This window comes from Meles meles, chromosome 6 (assembly GCF_922984935.1).
Source record: "Meles meles chromosome 6, mMelMel3.1 paternal haplotype, whole genome shotgun sequence".
Classification (NCBI taxonomy): domain Eukaryota; kingdom Metazoa; phylum Chordata; class Mammalia; order Carnivora; family Mustelidae; genus Meles; species Meles meles.
In genome coordinates this window covers 117,587,345-117,609,413 of record NC_060071.1, presented here as the reverse complement: position 1 = coordinate 117,609,413, position 22,069 = coordinate 117,587,345, and the positions used below count along the sequence as shown (strand labels likewise).

The 22,069-nt window shown below is 35.4% G+C and overlaps 1 protein-coding gene across 12 annotated transcripts in view; it reads right to left on the bottom strand.

The window, feature by feature from the left end:
• GPHN (gephyrin) overlaps window positions 1-22,069 on the bottom strand; it is a 650,480-nt gene that overhangs the window by 15,406 nt on the left and 613,005 nt on the right. For all 12 annotated transcript variants that reach the window (XM_046008589.1, XM_046008590.1, XM_046008593.1 and 9 more), the window contains 2 exons: window positions 19,205-19,292; window positions 5,181-5,254 (listed from right to left, as the gene is read on the bottom strand). In XM_046008589.1, the coding sequence (XP_045864545.1) occupies window positions 5,181-5,254; window positions 19,205-19,292 (162 nt within the window). The remainder of the gene's footprint in view (window positions 1-5,180; window positions 5,255-19,204; window positions 19,293-22,069) is intronic.

Here is a 22,069-nt window from a genome sequence, read left to right as displayed (position 1 = left end):
TTTTTTTTCTGTTGATTCTTCCCTAAGCCTTTATACCCTGAAGTTTCAAGAGCATTTAAATTAATTTTTTTTAGTATCTTCTGTTTTCAAGTAACCAAACTTCTTGGTTTTCTGCAGCTTACTTTCTTCCCCCTTCCTATTAGTGCCAGAGAAGTATATCTCAAATCCCGGCGTTTCTCCACCCCTCTGGCTAATAATGTCTATATTGTTTTTGCTGGAGAATGAAGAACATAATTTTATTATCAGAAGACTGCCTGGTAATACATGTCTATCAGATAAATGCCTGCTGTTCAAGATGATTATTCCTCAATCTTTTAAAACTATACTCAGCAATAAGCATAAACACTGGCCTCCTATGAAGGAGTATTCATGTATATCATGACTAGAACAAAAATAAAGCAACAGTAATTAAAAATATTTTCAAATTATACTTCCTCAAGATTCTGACATGAATCTTATCTGATATGAATCATTATCATGGGGGTGTGTGGGAAGGGATGAGTGTGAGTGGCACAGAGTGGGCGGGCAGTCAAAAATAGTGAATTTTTTTTTTCTTATTGACTATATTTTATATGAACTTCCAGCTAAAAATTTCATTATATTAATGAAACTTGAGCATTACAGAATCCTTAGGGAATGCTAAAATTTCCATGTAGTTGAAAAATTATCTTTTTAAGTACCTAAATTGTTTTTATTTTTATTATTTTATTTATATTTATTTATGTATTTATTATTATTATTATACTTATCATTTTATTTTATTATTTTTGCAGCTTGGTCTTTCAATTGTGGACCACTCGTACCTTTTGCAATAATCCAATAAACATTAGCATTTTTTGATGACTTGAAACCATCATTAAGTTGTTTGTTTGTTTGTTTTGAGAGAGAGAGAGCAGGGGCAGGGGAGGGGCAGAGGGAGAGAGAGAACCTTAAGCAGCTCCACCTCCAGAATGTAAGCCCAAGGTGGGGTCCAATCTCACAACCCCGAGATCATGGCCTGGACCTAAATCAAAAGTTGGATGCTTACCTGACTGAGCCTCCCAAGAGCTCCCATCATTACTAACTTATTCTACTCTGCTACACTAAAGTGACGTTGGGTCACAAGGGTGTGTTGTATATTATTTTTACCTATAAACCATAACTCTACACTACACTCTGCACTTCTTATTTATTTTTCCCCCTAGTTTTCTTCTAGGGCTCCCCTTAACGCTAGACTCTGTCATCTGAGCCCTTAAAGCTGACTTTAGTGGCCGCCTAGGTGGCTCATTTAAGCAGCTGATTCTTGATTTTAGCTCAGCTCATGATCTCAGGGTTGTGAGATGGAGCCCCTTGTTGGGCTCTGTACTGGGCCTGGATCCTACTTAAGATTCTCTCTCTCCTCTCCCTCTGCCCCTCCCCACACTCCCTCTCTTAAAAAAGGGGAAAAAAAAGCTGGCTTTAGGTGTGGGCACCAAGAATAGAATAATTATATTGTCAGAATAATAATAATATGTGAGTAGCTACTCTGAGACCTCTTTTGCTTACTTTCTGATTCTTTGCTGTGCTTTGGAAAAACTAGATTAGATTATCATATCAATTTATGACTAGGTTATTTGGCCATGACTGTTACTATGTGATGAAAATAATTTCCAAGATACACTCTTGATAACAGCTATGTTCACTGTAGATAACCCACAAAAATTGTGATTGGTAGTCCTGACTGATAATACTCCAAATCCAAATGTTTTTTTGAGTATCTCTTTGTCTACAATGAAAGAGGTTAATTACATTCTTAATGCACCATATGTGGGAAGAGCAAAGCTAAATTGTTCTTGAGCTTTTTATATTTCTTCTTGTTCTACTATTAAGGAGCAATTACCTTTAAATTCTTCTCATCTTTAGACAGGTATAAATTCTGGCCAAGTAAAGGAAGCCCATTTAAACTTCTAAACCATTTTATTAAAGCAAACTAACACATATAATAACAGTGAGGAGGGAATGCATTACACTTTCCTTCTACTATATTTAAAGCCAATTTAAATCTTTTGCATCTTGCAGACAGGTTCTGTGATTTCTCAAAAGGTACTCATTTAAAAAGATTCTATTAGAACAAAACATTTTATCATGCATTGTATCATGAGTGTCCTACTGCTAGACTGTGAAGCTTTTGTTTAAGTTCTGGAAAGCCATTTCCTTGGAACTGAGCACCTATTCAGTTTTCCTCTTGAGATCAGAATGTAATAGCATTTATACAATGACTGAGGTCACAAAGTGTAATGACTTTAAGGGAGGAAAATAAACATTAGGAACTGATGGGCCTTAATGAGTGGTAAAAAATAAACTGAAAATAAAAATAGTACCAAAATTATATATATCACAGATGCTGAGATTAATTTAAATAATAGATATTATAAATAATTCTAATTCTCTCTGCCCGCTCGCCCTTCTTTAAAATAAATAAGTAGGGATTCACAGGCAACAAAATTGTCCCTGTGAATCTCATAAGCAGGGACTTGCAGGCTCATTTCTAGCTTGTGACCTTGACAAGCTGAATATCATATCAGTGTTTCAATTTCCTTAATTATGAAATGAGGGATGGGGAAAAAAGAGAGAGAGGGAAGCATAACCATAACACATTCTCAACTATAGAGAACAAAGTCAAGGATTGATAGAGGGAGGTAGACGGGATGGGCTAAATGGGTGATGGGGATTAAGGAGAGTACTTGTTGTGAGGAGCACTGGGTATTATATGTAAATGATGAATCACAAATTCTACACCTGAAACCAATTTTACCATACATGTTAACTAACAAGAATTTAAGTTAAAAAAACTGAAATAAAAAATTAAAAATATCTTCAAGCTGAAAAAAAAATAAAATAAAATAAATAAGTAAATAAATCTTAAAAAAAACCCACCCACGAATAATTCTCCTCTACAGATGAGGGCAACTAATATCAATTTCCTTTTCACTGTAAAAAAGAATAGCCAATTAAATTTTTGAGGTTAGTGAGAAGCACATTGACAGGCTTTTAGGATGTCCTCTGTATTCCAATTGAATTAGTACCGCCAATAGGGGCAGAAAAAAAAGCCTGTGCACTCACAGTACAGTAATATTTGCTTAAAACAAAATATTCTTTAAGGAAAAAAAAAAAAGATCTATTTGAGAGAGAGAGAGTGAGAAGTGGTAGGAGCAGAGAATCTCAGCAGATTCCCTGCTGAGTGTGGAGCCCAATGTGGGGCTTGATCCCAAGACCCTAAGATCATGACCTGAGCTGAAATCAGGAGTCAGATGCTTCACTGTCTGAACCACCCCGGTGTTTCAAGACAAAATAATCTTAATGAGAATGGTCCAAATCCAACAGTTTCTATAACAAATGGGCTTGGTTAGCAGTAGTAGTATTGAGGCAACTACAGAAATATAATGTTAAGAATTCTAAATTCTATCAAATTGTGCAGAAGACTTTAGGGTTAATCTTAACTTCATATTTAAATGGCAAAATCATGGCGGTAAGGCCTTATCTCTGTCCTAGACCTGATGAGAGGTACCTAATAAATCTGGGAGGTTAGGAAGACTGGTTTGACACTTAAAAAAGTTTTCTGGAATTTACTGATAAATTACTCACATAACAACTAGTAAGTCTCACATCTACTCTCTCTTCAGGTTCACATGAGCACCCATTAGAGCATAGTTCTTTACTAAACCATTATTTAATGTTGTCCCTGACAGTACGGAGGTGTGTTTGAATAGTGAATGAAAGGTTTATAGAGGAGTAGGGGTCTAAATAGGCAAACTATTGCTTAAAGACATGGCCACACATATTTCAACACCAATGTTTGGCATTCTTTGAGGATTTACAACTGATTATAGGACCTCCATCGGTACTTTAGGAGTTGTGCCAGATCTTGGAATGTAGTTATTTTTGTTTTTCCATGGGGGTAGTAAGAAACAATATGAAACACTACTTTTGAAGTATTCTTGCAAAGGAAAAAAAAAGAGTCTGAACGTAACCAAGCTTTTAGATCTAACTTCCACTCTGTAGAATATACTGGAGAAAGAGAGGAACAAGTTAACCATCACCACAAGGAAGTGATTACCCAAATCCATTCGTAAGGAAAAATGATGTAGTTTCTTCAGCAAGTCAATGGCATGACAAAAGGAGGTTGGAGGTAAATGTTACTATGTAATAGAGATTTAACAACAAATACAGTGAATGGACCTGACCTAAATTCTAATTCAAATAAAACATGTAAGAAGGCATTCTTTTTCTTGACATTTGGGAGAATTTTGAATATGATCAGGGTATCAGATGATAGTAAGTTATTCTTATTTATTTTGTTAGGTGAAAAATACCATTGTGATTACACAAGAGAATGCTGCTGTTATTGTTATTATTACTTGAGATGTATACCAAAATGACATTGTAGAATTTGCTTTAAAATAATCCAAAACAACACCCCCCCAAAACAAAAACCACCAAACAATCTAGTACCCTGTCCCCTCGAAAAGGTGAGGAAGGGGACTGATAAAACAGTTATGGAAAAATGGTGATAGTTCCTCCTCCATGGAGGTTTCATTGTATGCCCTACTTTTGTGCATTTTGAGAATTTTTTTCTTTTTTTAAAGATTTTATTTATCTGATCCAATTTTAGTATATGTGCTGCTGAAACGAGCACAAGATTTTATTTATATGAGAGAAAGAAAGCACTAGAGGGGCAAGGGTCAGAAGGAAAAGCAGACTCCCTACTGAGCAGGGAGCCTGTTGCAGGATTCTGGGATCATGACCTGAGCTGAAGGGAGACACTTAACTGACTGAGTCACCCAGATGCCACCTAAATTTTGAGAATTTTCATACTAAAATGTTTTTAAAATGAGAGAAAGAAGCACTATGAAGAGAAAGAGAAAAAGAAAGAAGGAACTAGACATGGGAACTAAAGAGAGAAAAGGTTTGGAAAGTTGCTTTGCTTCATTTATAACAAACCCAGGTAATTTATAAGGAAGATGAATTCCCATTTCAGATAGGAGCTAGACTTGGCAAGGATTTCTAATAGTATAATATTTATTTTATTAGAGCAAATAATCCATAATAGAAAATGTAAGAAGAAAAAAAAAAGAAAATGTAAGAAGAAAGCATTTAAAACTTTGTTAGTTAAAGCAAGCCAAACCAACCCCATATATGAGATAGTAAGATTATTTTCATACCCTGGTTTCATAAAAACCCTGCCAAAATGGATCTGAGCATGAAGATCAATGTCCAGCACCTGCTTGAGATAGTCCTGCAAATATGAAAAACAATCACTTTATTTTCAAGCATTCTAATATCAGACTTTCAAAACTTTACATGAAAATAAAATGAATTTGTAAGATTGAAATGAAAAGAAACATTTTAATGAAGTTGATTAACCTAACGCAAATTCCTTCATTTCTTCATTCCTGTCATTCACTTATTCTTTAATAAATACTTATTGAGTACCTGGTATATGCTGAGTACTAATCTAGGTATAGGGGGATATAGGCTTGAACAAAGAGAAAATGTCCCTGCTTTCATAAAAAATACATTCTAGTGGAAGTAGTTAGATAACAAACCAAATAACTACATTACTTGGTGGGTTATTGTTAAAAATATTATAAAAAATACAGAATTTTGTTTGAGAAAGGATGTTAAGATGTTAAGCTTAAGAAGTTGTGCTATGTCAAGAAAGCCACATTATTCTCCTTAATGGACTTCAAGTAATGTACACATTCCTCAAGGAATCTAAATAAGTCAACTAAAATAAAAAAACAGGGAGGGAGTTCTAAACTAGAAAGTCAAGGGAGTTTAATTGTTTTTATCTGCCAACAAAAAAGTTACAACTAATCCACAGTGGTTTGACAAAACCTGACCTTTGGAAATGAAAGACAACATTGCCATGCAGTTGGTTTTGTAGACATAAAGAAAAAAATTGCAGTCCTAAAAATTCCTCAACCCCTAGGTCTATTGCTGAGTTTCCTGTTCATTAATCTAAGAAACCCACTAAAAATTTAAATATTTCACAAGCTTGGGATACTTTATTTTAAAAATCTGTTCCCTTCTATTTCCATAACCTCAGCCAACACCATCTCACTTGTATTACTGAACTAGGTCTCTCTGCCAATAGTCCTGCCTTCCTCCAATTCACTCCCCCCATACCAGAAAGAGAGATCTCTTGAAAAAAAGTCTGATCAAGCCACCATATAATACATCAAAAGTTCCTGTTTTCCAGGAAAAAGTCCCATATTTTTTTTTCCTTAAGATTTTATTTATTTATTTGACAGACAGATCACAAGTAGGCTAAGAGGCAGGCAGAGAGAGAGAGGGGGAAGCAGGCTCCCTGCCTATCAGAGAGCCCCATGCGGGGCTCGATCCCAGGACCCTGGGATCATGACCTGAGCCGAAGGCAGAGGCTTTAACCCACTGAGCCACCCAGGCACCCCAAAAGTCCCATATTTTTAATATCATATCTATGATTCTCATATTTTCTAGCCCCCTTTTAACAATCATTGCTCTCTCATGAGGCAATCCTCTTCCCATCCACTCCCATTCCTCTTTCTCAATCTCAATCTCTCTTTCTCCCTCCTCACCCTCCTTTCTCTTTCTCTCCATTCTAGCAAGACTGTATCACTTTAAGTTTCTAAGACTTTCCTGCCCTCAGTCTCTGAAAATGCTTTTCCTTCCTTCTGGAATACTCTTTCTATGTTATCTCTCCACCCCTTATCTCAGTCTCAGTCTTTTCTCAGCCTCCCCTTAATTCACAAGACTGGATCATAGATTGCTTATCTTTATTTTGAGGCTTTATTAACAGATGTAAATTTAGAGTTGTATTTTTCTGATAAACCAATCCATTTAAATATATGAAATGTCCCTCCTAATATCTTGTAATCCTTTTCACCTTAATTTTCTCTGATATCGATAAAGCCACACCAGCTATCTTTCGTTGTAACTTTTTTTTACTCTTTTATGTTCAATTTGCTGTGTCTTTCTATTTAAGGTGGGTCTTTTTTTGCTATTTTACAATGTACTGTCTTTTTACAATCCAGATGACAATTTTTAATTGGAAGACTTAGTTCATTTACATTTAATATAATTTCTGCTGTATTTGGGCTTAAAACTATCACCTTACTATTTATTTTCTATTTGTCACTTCTGTTTTTATTTCATTTTTTCTTCTTTTGTGCTTTTTGAATTCATAATTTTTTTATTTTAATTTCTCTTCTATTAGCTTGTTACACATTCTTTTATTATTATTTTAAGTGGTTATTTCAGGGATTACAACATGCATTCTTGACTTAATATAGTCCACTATAATTTGATATTTTTATTATTTCCCATACAATGCATGAACCTTAAATCAGTTAACTCCATTCATTCCTCTCTGTTTTTTGTGGTATAATGTACCATATAGTCTATATATACTTTAAGTATGTGTGTTTATATGTGTGTGTATATATACTTAACTATTATATATATTTCTATATATGCTATATAGACAAGATACACTCTATATTTATAATTTAATATACAATTTTATATATAAGCATATTTTAACCTCATAAGACATTATTATTTTATACAATCAACACCCATTTACCTTTAACCACATATTGACACTTTCTTTTGGTTTTTCATTCTTTCTGCATTTCTATACCTCTACAATCTTGTTTTTAAATTTAACTAATTTTAATTTAAAAGTTAAAAATATATTATGGTAAAAATGCAAACAGATAGAATGGTATAAAAATAAAATTTTAAGCTCATTCTTCTCATCACCGCTAAACTTGCCTATGCATACACATTTTTTTTTTGAATGCACACGAGAGAATACTTTACATGCAGATTTGCAACTTGCTTTTCCACCCAAAAGAATATCTAGGACATTTCATGAGCTACCACCTCCAATTTTAAATGGCTACATTATAATCAAAATACAGTAACTTAACCCATTGGAAGGATCTGAATTCCTATGTTCTGTCTCTCTCTCTTGTTTAAACAGCCAATATCTTTTTATTTCCTCCACAATCTTTCTGAGTAAAAAAATTCCCTTTAGTATAGCTGTGCTCAGTTTTTATTTGGCTGAAAATGTCTTTATTTTATCTTCACTTTTTAAGTTACTTTTTTTTTAAGATTTTATTTATTCATTTGACAGTGATCACAAGTAGGCAGAGAGGCAGGCAGAGAAAGAGGGGGAAGCAGGCTCCCCGCTGAGCAGAAAGCCCGATGTGGGGCTCGATCCCAGGACCGTGGGACCACGACCTGAGCCAAAGGCATAGGCTTTAACCCACTGAGCCACCCAGGCACCCCTAAGGTACTTTTTGTTGTATATACAGTTCTATACCAGCCCTTATTTTCTTTCATCACTCTACAAATGCTATGCCATTGCTTTCCGAGTTTCATCATATCTTAGATCATTTGTTAGTTTTATTTTTGGTCCTTTGGAGGTAATGTATCCTTCTGGCAAGACTTTTTCTTTGTCTTTGGTTTTCAGTGGTTTTGCTATGATTACTTGGGTATGTGTTTATTTGTTTGTTTTTTGTATTTATCCTGCTTGACATTAGCAGACTTCCTTGAATTTCTGGACTGATGTCTTTCATTGGTTTTGGAAAACTCTGTCAATATCTCTTAAATATTTATTCTGCTCACTCTCTTTCCTTTCCTTCTGGGCTCTAATTACGTGTATGTTAGACCTTTTACCAGAGCCCATATGTCTTTTATGCTTATTTATGTATTTTCCATCCCTTTTCTAAAATTTTGAATATAATGAATGGACTCTAGCTTTCCAGTGAAATTCTTCATTTGTCATTTCTTTTTTCTTAAAAATATTAATAACAGTTTTTAAAATTTCACATGGGACCAAATAAACATCATCATTATTTTTATGGCTGTTCTATCTAGTTTTTCTTTCTTAGTTTTTAGTGATTTTGACCTGTCTCTGGCATGTCTGGTGATTTTAAAAACTGAAGCCCAAACATTAAATGTGAAAAAAATTAAAGAGGTTCTAGAGGATGATGTATTTTTCCAGAAAGGATTTAATTTCCATTGGCAGTTCGTTAAAGTAAAGATTGCCTGACCTAATCAGAGATTGAGATAATTTGATGCTCAATTTCAGTCTGTGTGAAATCTGGTATATTTCCAGTTTGTCCTTATTCCTAGAGCACTCAAGGGTTTAAACTGAGAGCTTGAGATATTTACCAGGTAGTCACTCATGCAGGCCCTGAAATTCAAAACTGCTAAAAATTCTGTTTATTTTCTTAACCGCCTAGCTACTCTGCTATGGTTGGCTTTTTGGTCTCTTGTACCATTACATCTCCCCCATTCTCCTGGCTTAGGAATTAGTAAATGCCTCGAGGAAAAATGCGGTGAAGAATTCTAGTGCTACTTCTCTGTGGTTCACTTTTCAGAGCCGTTGGTGCCTGGAATCCTGGCTCTCTTAATTGTTCTCTTCAGACACCAGTTTTTTATTTTTTTTCTTCTTTAAAATAAGGAAAAAAGTTTATATAGCTTTTGCAGTTGTTCTTGGTGGGAGGGTTGGTCCAAATAAACTGTATCACAGTAGAAGCAGAACTCTTCAGACCTTCTGTGCTCTTATAATACTATGTCCTTCTGATATCATACGCCTAGGTTCTACTGCAATTGTCTGATAAAAGGTATGTATCCTTCATTGGACTACATAGTTTGAAAGAACAGGAAACTTGTATATCCAAGAAATCCTTACTGAATAGCACATGCCATTCATTCATTTCTTAGTTCAACAAATATTTTTGAGTCTATCATATACCACAAATTCTATATGTGCTAGAGATTTGTTGTTGAACAAGAACAGACATGGTCCCTGACACAAAGATGTTCTGTTGTATTTTAACAACGAAGACAGCCTAAAATAAGTAAGCCAACAAATAAAATAATTATAAAGCATGGTACATGCTATGAAGGAAATAAGCAGGTGCTGGGATAGAGAATAGTGGGCGCGGTGAAGAATAAGGAAAGGCCATTTTAAAAGAGGTGGTGAGAATGAGAAGGATTCAGCCATATGAAGTGTGAGGAGATGAGAATTCCAGGCAGAGGAACATACATACCAAAGGTTCTAAAGCAGTAAAGAATGTGGCTAGAAGTGAAAAGACAATGAAAGGTAGTGAATGAGCAGAAAGAGGCATAGATGAGGTTGGTGAGACAGGCAGAGTCCATACTTGCAGGGCCTTAAAGGTTATGACACAGAGTTTGGAAAGCAGATATGCTCATTACGTATTTGCAAAATGAATGGAAGTATTTTATTTTTCTTGGGAAAAAAACCCTCTCATTCTTTTTGAACATGAATATTCATGTTTCTTATGACAGAGAGAAAGCCTGTACCATAGCCATAAAGGCTGAGAATCACTGTTCTTAAGTTTCTGTTTACCTATAGAAGCAGCAAGGATCTCTGTCTGATATCCTGAAAGCTAGAGTCAGAAAGGAAGAAGAAAAATGAATGGATGAAGAAACAAGGCCTTTTCCTCAATGCAGGTAAGAACAAATAACATTAGACAAATTGTGAAAGACTTTAAAATGGGCAACAAAGATTACTGGATGTCCAGTGTAGCACGACCTTCTGGTTTGTGTGTTTTATCATCTTTGAGCTATTTTATAAAAATTAAGGTGTAGAAATGGAATATTATTCAGTGATAAAAAAGAATGAAACTTTGTTATTTGCAATGACATGGATGGAGCTAGAGAGTTTAATGCTAAGCAAAATAAGGCAGTCAGAGAAAGAAAAATACCATATGATTTCATTCATATTGGAATTAAAGAAATAAAACAAGCAAAGGGAAAAAATGAGAGAGAGAGAGAGAGAAATCAAGAAACAGACTCCTAACTATAGAGCAAATTGATGGTTACCAGAGGGGAGGTGGGTGGGAGGATGGGTGAAATAGGGGATGGAGATTGAGGAGTGTGCTTGTGGTGATGAGCACTGGGTGTTGTATGGAAGTGTTGAATCACTATAGTGTACACCTGAAACTAAGATAACACTATATGTTAACTAACCAGAATTAAACTAAAAACTTAAAAAAATGTAAGCTGGGAAAACTGATGGCAAATAAAATTATTATTCAAAGAAATGCAAATTAATTCTGTGGAGATATAATTGATTATCTGTATGTGTGTGTGTTCTTTGAATTCTCCTTGAACCAGTAGTAACATCTTACTGGTTCCTTCATTAACTAATGAGTTAAATAAAATTTTGACCTGTGTTTATTTTATAAGTATATGAAATTCATTATTTTATCTATAAAACATTACACTTTAATAATTCTGCAGGCTCCACTGAGATGCCCCATGGATTTACCTGATGGAGCCAGGTAAACTTAATTGCTAGAAAACTGCACTTCAAAGGTGGTTTCCACCTGGCCACACTTTACTTAGGTTCATGGAGTGAAGGCCAAGCAGCAATAAAATTGAACTCTGCTAAATTTTGGTTTCTCTAATTTTGTTCCCTTTATTGATTTTGATTCTATTTTTGTTCCCATGCATGGCCAATAAGGTATTCCCCTTGTGGCAGCCATGATTGGGAATTTGGTTTTATAGTCTAATGATTGCTACAAGTGGACGATTGAAATCTCAGGTGAGAGAAGACAGAGAATCTGTCTTATCAGTCTTTCTCTTTTATTTGTCTTACTGTCATTTTGGGCCTAAACCAATTAAGAACTTTATGACCTCTAGGAAGGGAAACAGCTCTTTATTTGTGGACCGGTCGGTTTTTTTTGTTTCTGTATTTATTTGTGACTTGTACTTGAAGTTGTTGAGATGAAGCTGTATGTTTTTTATGCATCTGTGTCTATGATCTATGAAAAGGTATGAAAAGACATTTATCTCATTTTGTGAGTGTGAAATGTTTTCCTACTTCTGGAAAATATACATAAATCATATGCTTATGAGACCATCACGCAGAGTGAACCTTCCTCAGGGTATGCTTTGAATTCAGGGTGCTTACCTCCTACCATACTCCTTCTACCCCACCCCAGTTCATCTGAGTCTGAATATGGTGGTGGTGTTGGGAGGGGCCATCCAAGAGCTCCTAATCTCCAACTCTCCAGTTTCAGCAGGATCTGGAGGGAAGCACTCCCATTTTAGGGCCACAATAAAGTTTGCTTTGCCAGGGGGAAGAAGAAAACTATCGAAATAATTATATTGTCTGTTAAATTAAAGGTGCTCTTGGTGCAAAAACAATGAGTACTGTTATGCTGAAAATAAATAAATAAATTTAAAAAAAAGAAAAAAAATTAAAGGTGCTCTGTTCTAACAGAGAAATAAAGAAGTTCTTAAATAAATAGAATCTTTCTAAAATTATCAGATAATAAGGAAATTTAACTTATATTTTAAATGAGCTACATTAAAAGGTATTCTTATAATTTTAAGCATCAAAGATCACAAAGTTAAGATAAATCTTTGACAAATAACTTCAGTCATTGTGAAAACCCAGCCATGTTCTTTTTCTTATTTATCAGTGTTAAGTATAATTAAGCAAATACTTTTTATTTTGATTGGGTTTGTTTTTCTTAAATTTATAATGGTTTATTCATCAAATAAGCTAATGCTTTTCTTACATAATATTTTAAGAATGTGAAAAATATAAAGTTGGGTACAATATAATTGAATCATTATTCTGACAAACTTTAAATTTCAATAGTAATTATGTTTGTAGTATGTCAGCTTGAAAATAATATTCAGGATTTTTAAGTAACAAAATCTTATTGAACTGATATTAATTAATTAACAAATAATTATCAGATACCTAGATGACTTCTAAGAAAGAATACTGGATCATTGATAACTAAGCATAATTTTAAGTTAATATACAGATCTTTCTTCACTTATGATGAGGTTACCACCTGACCCACTGTGAGTTGAAAATATCATAAGTTGAAAATGTATTTAATAAACCTAACCCACCTAATGTCATAGTTAGCCTAGCCTACCTTAATCATGTTCAGAACACACACATTACAGAACACTTCTGCAAAGCCTATTTTATAATAAAGTGCTGAATACATGATGTAATTTGTTGAATACTGTACTGAAAGTGAAAAAATAGAATTGCTGCATGGTACAGAATGGTTGTAAGTTTATCAGTTGTTTACCCTTATGATTGTGGCTGACTGGGAGCTGCAGCTCACTGTGGCTGCCCAAAATCATGAGAGATTAATGCCGTGAATATTGCTGGCCTGGGAAAAGATCGAAATTAAAAATTTGAAGTATGGTTTCTACTAATGGGTATAACTTTTACACCATTGTAAAGTTCAAAATTTGTTAAGTTGTAAGTTGGGGACAATTCATACTTTTATTTTAAAGCGAATGTACTTTGCTTCTTATTTTTATATGCTAGAGAGAGGCTTATATCTTTAGGTCATGTTAATTAATATGTTTGTTTGTCTTTACTACAATAAGAAAGTACAAAGGGATGCATGTGTCTATAGTAAATTATATTCTGTGTGATTATGAACATGGCTAATATGCTCAAATGCTTATATGTGATTTCTCAATTATCTAGTTTTCACTGTGAAATAAAAATTAGTTATTTCTTTAAACATTATAATGAAACATAGGTGTTACATTTTTCTAGGAACAATAATGACAGAGACAGTTTTTTAAGGAAAAAGAGTATATATATCTATTTAAAGTCCAGTCCTGATATTTGTTCTCAGGACACTCTACATGCTCTTAAATTAAAATTTATATGGATCCCTAGAGATTTTGTTCATGTGGGTTATATCTAATAGATATTTACTGTATTACAAACTGAAGCTAAAAATTTTTTAAAATTTGTTGTTTGATTTGGAAATAGCAATGACAAGATCATTTCATGTAAATATAAGTAACTTTTTTATGCACTGTTTTTATAATTTTGAAAATTTCTCTAATGTTAGGTTTAAGAGAAGTCAGTTGGATCTTTTTATTTGTTTCTGCATTGGGTCTGATGCGACAGAATACAATATATAGCCACTGGAAAAACTCATGGCACATTCATGAGAGAAGGAGAATAAAAAAGTCAAATAAAGTCTTAGTTTTATTACGAAAATCGTTTTGACCTTGCAGATCCACTTAAAGTGTCTTAGGGACACTCATGGGTCTGGGGCCCACTCTTTGTTCTGAAGTAAAGTGTTTCAAAATATAAAATAACATAATAAAAGACAAAACTTTGGAAGAGATTTTTATTTGCCTTGGTTTATAGTACCTGTGCCTAAAACGAAGCTGAGAACTATATTAAAATTTTAGTAAGTTCACTCAGGTTTGATGAGCTTATTTCTTTAGTTTACTGATTAATGCTTTGCCCATGAAACTCAAGATTATTTTTTGTATAATCTCCCTTTTGGGCTTTATGTTTATTTTACCTTTATTTAAAGAAAAAATAAAGAACAAAGTTTCCTCATTGACAAATGAGCTAAGATTATTTACAATTATGTTACTTTCGTTGCTTATTCCCAAATATTTTATTCTCGCTTTGAAAATTAGGTAACCAGTACTGTTTCTCAGGTACCCATGATTCTCTTATTCAAGTACCCAATTCTTTTTTGACAACTCTTTTGATTTTGCCTTCTAAAGATCAGACCTAAATTTAGTAAAAAGTAAAAATTTCAGACTATCTTTCACACCTAAAACTATCTTTGAAATTTCCTAGAAGGTCTCTAGAAAATCACAAAGATTTTTTCTTTCATCTTACAAAAAGAGATGTTAGAAATAATTAGGTTTGTTTGATATATTACCATTGTAAGAGTGTCACGTGAGGGCAGTTGTTGAGAAGAGATGCTTGGTGTGCCCTGGCTTAGATCCATATATGTAAAATGTTAATATAAATATTTCAGAAATTTTATGCTTTATGGGATATGCCTGGAGATTTGACAATGCCTTTGCTCCATAATATGTCTGCATCCTCAGGGGAAACACATCAAAACTTTTATGACAGGGGCGGCTGGGTGGCTCAGTGGTTTAAGCCGCTGCCTTCGGCTCAGGTCATGGTCTCGGGGTCCTGGGATCGAGTCCCGCATCGGGCTCTCTGCTCGGCAGGGAGCCTGCTTCCCTCTCACTCTCTCTGCCTGCCTCTCTGCCTACTTGTGATCTCTCTCTGTCAAATAAGTAAATAAAATCTTTAAAAAAAAATAAAAATAAAAAAATAAAAAAAAACTTTTATGACATAGTTACTTACTATATCTGAACAGAGAATTCTACTTCTATTCTGATATTATTGGTTATAGTCATAAATTAAGTACAGCTATTAAGGATCTGTCAGCTTTGGAAATTTCTGTTTTACTCTAATGCTTGCCTGAAGGTTCTGCTAAAAGCTACAGTAAATAGTTTGTGCCTGCAACAAAGATTCAGGGGCGCCTGGGTGGCTCAGTGGGTTAAGCCACTGCCTTCAGCTCAGGTCATGGTCTCGGGGTCCTGGGATCGAGTCCCGCATCGGGCTCTCTGCTCGGCAGGGAGCCTGCTTCCCTCTCACTCTCTCTGCCTGCCTCTCTGCCTACTTGTGATCTCTCTCTGTCAAATAAGTAAATAAAATCTTTAAAAAAAAAATAAAAAAATAAAAAAAACTTTTATGACATAGTTACTTACTATATCTGAACAGAGAATTCTACTTCTATTCTGATATTATTGGTTATAGTCATAAATTAAGTACAGCTATTAAGGATCTGTCAGCTTTGGAAATTTCTGTTTTACTCTAATGCTTGCCTGAAGGTTCTGCTAAAAGCTACAGTAAATAGTTTGTGCCTGCAACAAAGATTCAGGGGCGCCTGGGTGGCTCAGTGGGTTAAGCCACTGCCTTCAGCTCAGGTCATGGTCTCAGGGTCCTGGGATCGAGTCCCACATCGGGCTCTCTGCTCAGCGGAGAGCCTGCTTCCCTTCCTCTCTCTCTGCCTGCCTCTCTTGTGATTTCTCTCTGTCAAATAAATAAATAAAATCTTAAAAAAAAAAAAGATTCAGAGCACTAGGGAAAAGGATTATCATAGGTACTTTGCACTATTGACACTTCAAAGAACAGTCTTTTGGGTATAGGCACCTGAAATGATATTGCTTAGATAACTTTTATGTAGTGCCAGCAGACTGTCAAGAATCCCAGGGCTCTTTAGAATAGAAGCAGATGGCTTCATGAAAGCAGACCATTAACCCAAGATCTAGCAGAACAAGAATGACATAGAGCCGAATGAAATAATAAGAGAAATTTTATTGTATTTATTTGTTTGGGATATTGTTGGTTAACTTAATATTCTATTGTTTTATGGCTCTAGATTTGCAAAACAAACTTATGGAGGCCTATATGGTTAATTAATAAATTTGCTATGAAATAATAAGGGCAAACCTCTAAGATAAGCCTTTTTTTGTGATCAATAACGATCTTTGTGATTATTTTGATCATATGAGGTAGGAGAGGGACATTATCAGGAAAAATTAAGAGACTTTCAAATAGGCAAAAAAAAAAAAAATTACTGGGGGTCCAATCTAGTGTGTCCTTCTTGGCAATATCCACCTTTCATTGTCTTTGAGCTATTTTACAATTCTGTAGGTTGTGGAACATTCATAGGCATGCATATAATTCTTTAGTTTTCAGAGCAAAAAGCAGATACTGTTCACTTGAAACTGTCAGTGTTTTATAAAAAAATAAGCACTTTGGGACAGAGGTGGAGGTAGGAAAAGATTTTGAGGGAAGCAACTGTTGAAGGGCCATTTCTTCTTGGCTGAGAAGAGGACTGAGGTCTGTGGGTCCCATAGCAGCCAGTGTCCCTTCCCCCTGTCCCAAGGCTCCCAGCTTCCCCATGACCCCAGTGTTGTTAGCAAGGCCTAAAGGAGCAAATACCTGAGATCATAGCACTACAGGGATATTCTAGATGTATTCAGTGAAGACTGGTGACCGTCTGTGTCTCCCTGATCCACTGTTAGTCTGTTAAACTCCTATCAGTTTCTTGGCATAATCCTTGGAGCAGGTGAGCTCCATAATGGCTTAATAAAATTTCCTGCCAGTTCTGTAGCATAGGTGCTCATAGTAGGATTTAAGTTGAATCAAGTAAATGATATTCTTGCATACCTGAGTTTCTGCATGTAAGATTCATGTTTGCTACATAATGCTTTCTGGATCTTTCCTTGACCTTCCTATCTTTTCAGTGACTGGTTTTCAGGCTCAGCCCTTGGGCTGGAACAGATGTTCTGTCTCTTAGGCTTTTCTTTCTGCTATTGAAGTACAACTGAATTCTTTTGGCAACTAGAATTTTCAGGTTGGCAGGAGTTTGCTGCATTTATGTTTTATCTCTTTCTTCCTGGTTCCTCTTTCATCATATTCCCACTCAAGGAGGCAAGAACGACAATTATTAGCTCCCATGGATTACTATGGGATGCTTAGTTCCTAAAATCTCCTGCTTAATATTCAAGGTTTAGTGTAAGTATCTTACTATACAGATAATAAAATAAATAAAACCAATATGCATTACTATATTGCCTCTATTTATTTGTGAGCAAATCCCTAGGACAACTCCTGACATCTTTGTTAGCATTAATAAAGAAGGTTAAGGCTGAGAAGTGTTCTATCCTTACCATACTTGAGCCACAATTGCCAAGCCTATGTATGTTAGAAGCTTGTTGCCTTTTCAGAAGTATTGGAAAAGACAAACTTCAGGTTTGCCAAATAGAATATATTGTCCCATAATTAAGCTCATTAGCAACCAAGATAAATTATACATTAAATACTCCCTGGAAACAACAAATTTAATGTTTCAGTACTCTTAACTTCAGGGTTTGCTCTTGTGTTATTCAGAGCACCAGAGGCAGTTTGATGGTAATGAAAACAGACAGGTTGAAAATTATTTCTTATAGCTCTACTATAATGCAGACCTTAGCTCTGGCCTTTGTGATCTCAGAAGAGGTCTGCAGCAATTTGCTCCACCTGGGACTAAGGACTTCTAGGAGACTTTGAGGAAAGACTAATCCAGCAATCCAGCTGCTATAAGGAGAATACTGCCCACACTTCAATACCTTCACTCCTGGAATGGTAGTCTTGGATTGAGATTCTCTATTTTTCTTCTATGGTTTTTGGCCACTGAAGGGCTATTTTGACACACTCTAAAACTAGTTGTGAATGAAAGGTAGGCATTCTCTGTTCACACCACTAACTTCTGCCACACAGTCAGGTTATAAATTTAGGCAGTTTTATAGCTAGATAGGGCAGAGAGCAAGAACAATCATACATATAAGATCTAGCTAAAAATGGTGTTCTTGGAAAAATCGGAATTTTAGTAATAACTGCTATTATGACAATTTTTAAAAATTTTTTTTTAAAATATTTTATTTATTTATTTGACAGAGAGAGATCACAAGCAGGCAGAGAGGCAAGCAGAGAGAGTGAGAGGGAAGCAGGCTCCCCGCCGAGCAGAGAGCCCGATGCGGGACTCGATCCCAGGACCCTGAGATCATGACCTGAGCCGAAGGCAGTGGCCCAAACCACTGAGCCACCCAGGCGCCCATTTAAGTCATTAATATGAAAAAAAATGGAAAGGGATTATAGGCTGGCAAGATATTTTGTGTTCTGAAATATTTTTGAGCCAAAACATCAGGTTGGTTATTGTAGTAAAGTATATTTTGCTTTTATAATATTATTCAATGGACCCAATAACCATCATGAACCAACACATTTCATTAAGATATATAACCTTAATGATACTAAGACATTGAAATTGTGATTTTTAAAGGACTAAGCATATATTTTATGCAAATATACTTACTCTTATAAAATCCTATATACACTTATATATGTTTGTATTTTATTTTCATCATTATTATGATTATGATCATTATTATTTGTCAAAGGGGGCAATGGAATGCCTAATTCTGTCTTTCCTCCATGTGAAGAGCTAAGGTTTCTTTTTCAGGTTTGGAATATATGGCAGGGGAGGACAGGATTTTGGGTAAATATCACTTATAAAGGAAGTCCTAATGTTATAGTAAAGGTGAGTAAGCAAAGAAACAAATCTTCAAAGGAACATGAAAATCAAAGGAACATGAAAATCCAAGCTGTTTCTGAGGTAGGTCTTCTGATCTACTTATACTGCATCCCTTTTAGAATGCCCAGAAATTTCTGAAGCCCTATGGATTTTTCAGATTTGTACAGGTCTGGTTACAGATAACAGATATCCACCAGACTACAATTAACGAAGGTCATTACCTTAGATAAATTTTCATGAACCCCATAATTTCATACCTTTTCCCCCATGGATACACCCCCTGATGTGATGATGACATCAGCACGACTGATACCCTCATTCAAGGCATTGAGTAAGTCATCTGGGCTGGAAAAAAATAAAGACAAATAAGTTAACCACAAGAAAAGATTTTAGATATTTAGATATTTAAATGCCAACTTAAAACTAAACCACTTTATTCACTGAGTAGGCATTAATATGAGGATAGCACTATATTCTGTACGAAGTGGGAAACAAAAAGGTCTCTGCCTAATGGAAACACAACTCTTATTGCAGAGAAAGAACCTTTTAAGTGTGGAAGTAGTGGCTACTGGTACTTTCATAGGGCTTTTTGCTCTAACAAGGCAGCATAATGGAGGAGATATTGAGGTGCTGGTAGGCTGTCTAACCATCTCAGTTTGTCTAGGATAATCCAAGATTTAGTACTGAAAGTCACATGTCCTAGAAAATCCCAGGCAGACCCAGGATGGTTGGTGACCCTAGGTGTTGGGAGAGGTCACACAAGACTCTTTATAAAGGGAATATGACTTAAGCTAGTTAAGCCTTTAGACTTTCACAGGTGGAAGGAATGAGAAAAGGCCTTGTAAAGAGGATCAGCCTGTGATGTAGCCTCAGTGGAGATAAATATGGGGAAAAAGAACTGTCTAGAGTGAAGGACTTGGAATGACTGGGATAGGATGTGATTTTGGAAGGCCCTCAAGCTCAAGAATTGGGACTTCATCTAGCCAGACAAGGATGGTGGTGGGAGTTCCCTAGAAATATGAAGAAGCAATAGGTGTTTACTAGGAAAAAACAAGGAAAGCAGAAGCTGTATGAAATATTCTGAGAAGGTAAAAGGACAAGATGAATATTAGGGATTGAAACTAGGCAGATTCCTGAGAGTCAACTGAAAAGACCAGTTTACAGGCCCTTTGACTGCACAGGTCAAAGGCCTGGGAAGAAGAGATGAAGCAAAATCAAGTCTATCCTCTGGATGTTAGAAAGGTTACAAAGGCATAAGTTGAGATTGATAAATTGAGGGAAAAAAACCAAAGTGCTAGGAACAGGGCTTAGAGGGGGATAGGAAGGTAAGGGTTAGCTAAAAATGACTATCTAGTTACTATTTGAATTCCATACAAAGGTACTGGTAATATGCACTTGAATTCCCCTTCAAATGATGGAGTACAGAAAGGGAGTCTTTTGAGGAGTATCTGTCTGGCCTATACCTTTGTTTTCTGAGAACTTTTTACCCTGTGGGGAAGGGGGGTAGATCTCTTTCTCCCCCATGAACATCTAACATGCACATCTAAAAAGGGAAAATCCTAGTTTTTGTTTTTCCAGTTCTCGAGTTTAGTTCCTCTTGAGGACTGTTTTGCTCTTGGGTTCCATGAGATAACCATACATCTTCCCATAAACCCTTCTTTTGCTAAAGCTAGCCTCAATGTTTTTTGATTAACTTGAAACCAAATGATGTCTCAATGAATAGCATACATTCCCCCAAATCACCCTTGGTAGTGAAGTTTTTTCACATCCTTTTACCTTAATGCACTATTTCATGGGGGAGGGAGGGAGAAAGGAGGAGGAAAAGTGCTTGAAGGAGGAGAAGATGATTAATAACTAGGACATCATTTCCCTTTTTATCTAGGGTTGATAGAGGTAAGGAGAGGAACTTGAGATCCACAATGACAGGCGACCTTCAACTTGCGAAGGCTCTTGAAGATATAAGCTAGTTGGGAAGTGGCATAGCACAAAGATCAAGAGTATAAACTCTTAAGTCAGACTGCCTGAGTTTAAATCCTGACGCTGCTATTTGCTAGATGTAGAATCTTGGACAAATTGCTTAACTTCTCTTTGCCTCAGCTTTCCATCTATAAAGTAGAGATAATACAGGGTTGCTATGAGGAGTAAGTGACACAATACACATAAGACAGTTTATGGAATACTACACAGTACAAACTAAGTTTTAAAGAAAGGTTAGACGTTATTATTGCTGTACTACTGACAGAAGCTTATCATATAGACATACCTAACCTAACATACCATATAAACTTATCATATAAATATGTTTATAAACATATAAATATGTTAGGTATGTTTATATTTATATGATATAAAGTTTATATCAACTTTAGCATACTTGATAGTTTTTATTTAGGAAAATATTCATTACTAACACAGAAGAAAATCACAGAGGGGGCCTTAGATACATTTGGAACTGTATGTGAAAAGTCCAAATGACTCAAAAGCAGTAGCAAGCTAGGCCTGGTCCCAGCCTAAATAGTTTCATTTACTGGTTTATTCTCTTACTGGATCTGGATAAAATTCTCCTCTCCAAGTACTGGCCTATCTACGAGTATACTGGGGTTTGTTTGGCTCTGAGGAGCAAGTTCCCAAGAAAAAGACACAAACATGGAAGTTTGGAAAATAGCTCACATGGGCTTCAAACTACAAACATAAGGACTCTTTAAAATCATCTAGTTGGGTGCCTGGGTGGCTCAGTGGGTTAAGACTCTGCCTTCGGCTCAGGTCATGATCTCAGGGTCCTGGGATCGAGTTCCGCATCGGGCTCTCTGCTCGGCAGGGAGCCTGCTTCCTCCTCTCTCTCTCTGCCTGCCTCTCTGCCTGCTTGTGATCTCTCTCTGTCAAATAAATAAATACAATCTTAAAATAAATAAATAAATAAATAAAATCATCTAGTTAATTGCTTATGCAGCCAAAAATGTACTCAGGTATTTGGTAAGATAGGATCTGTGTGTAAAACTTAAAAAACAAACAAATAAAAACCTTAAAAAAATCCCTTTCAAAGTTAAACTGGTTGGGCAAACATCTTAGAAGAATTATACTCAATAATATTTAAAGTAGTTTTGAATTAAGTATTTTGTACA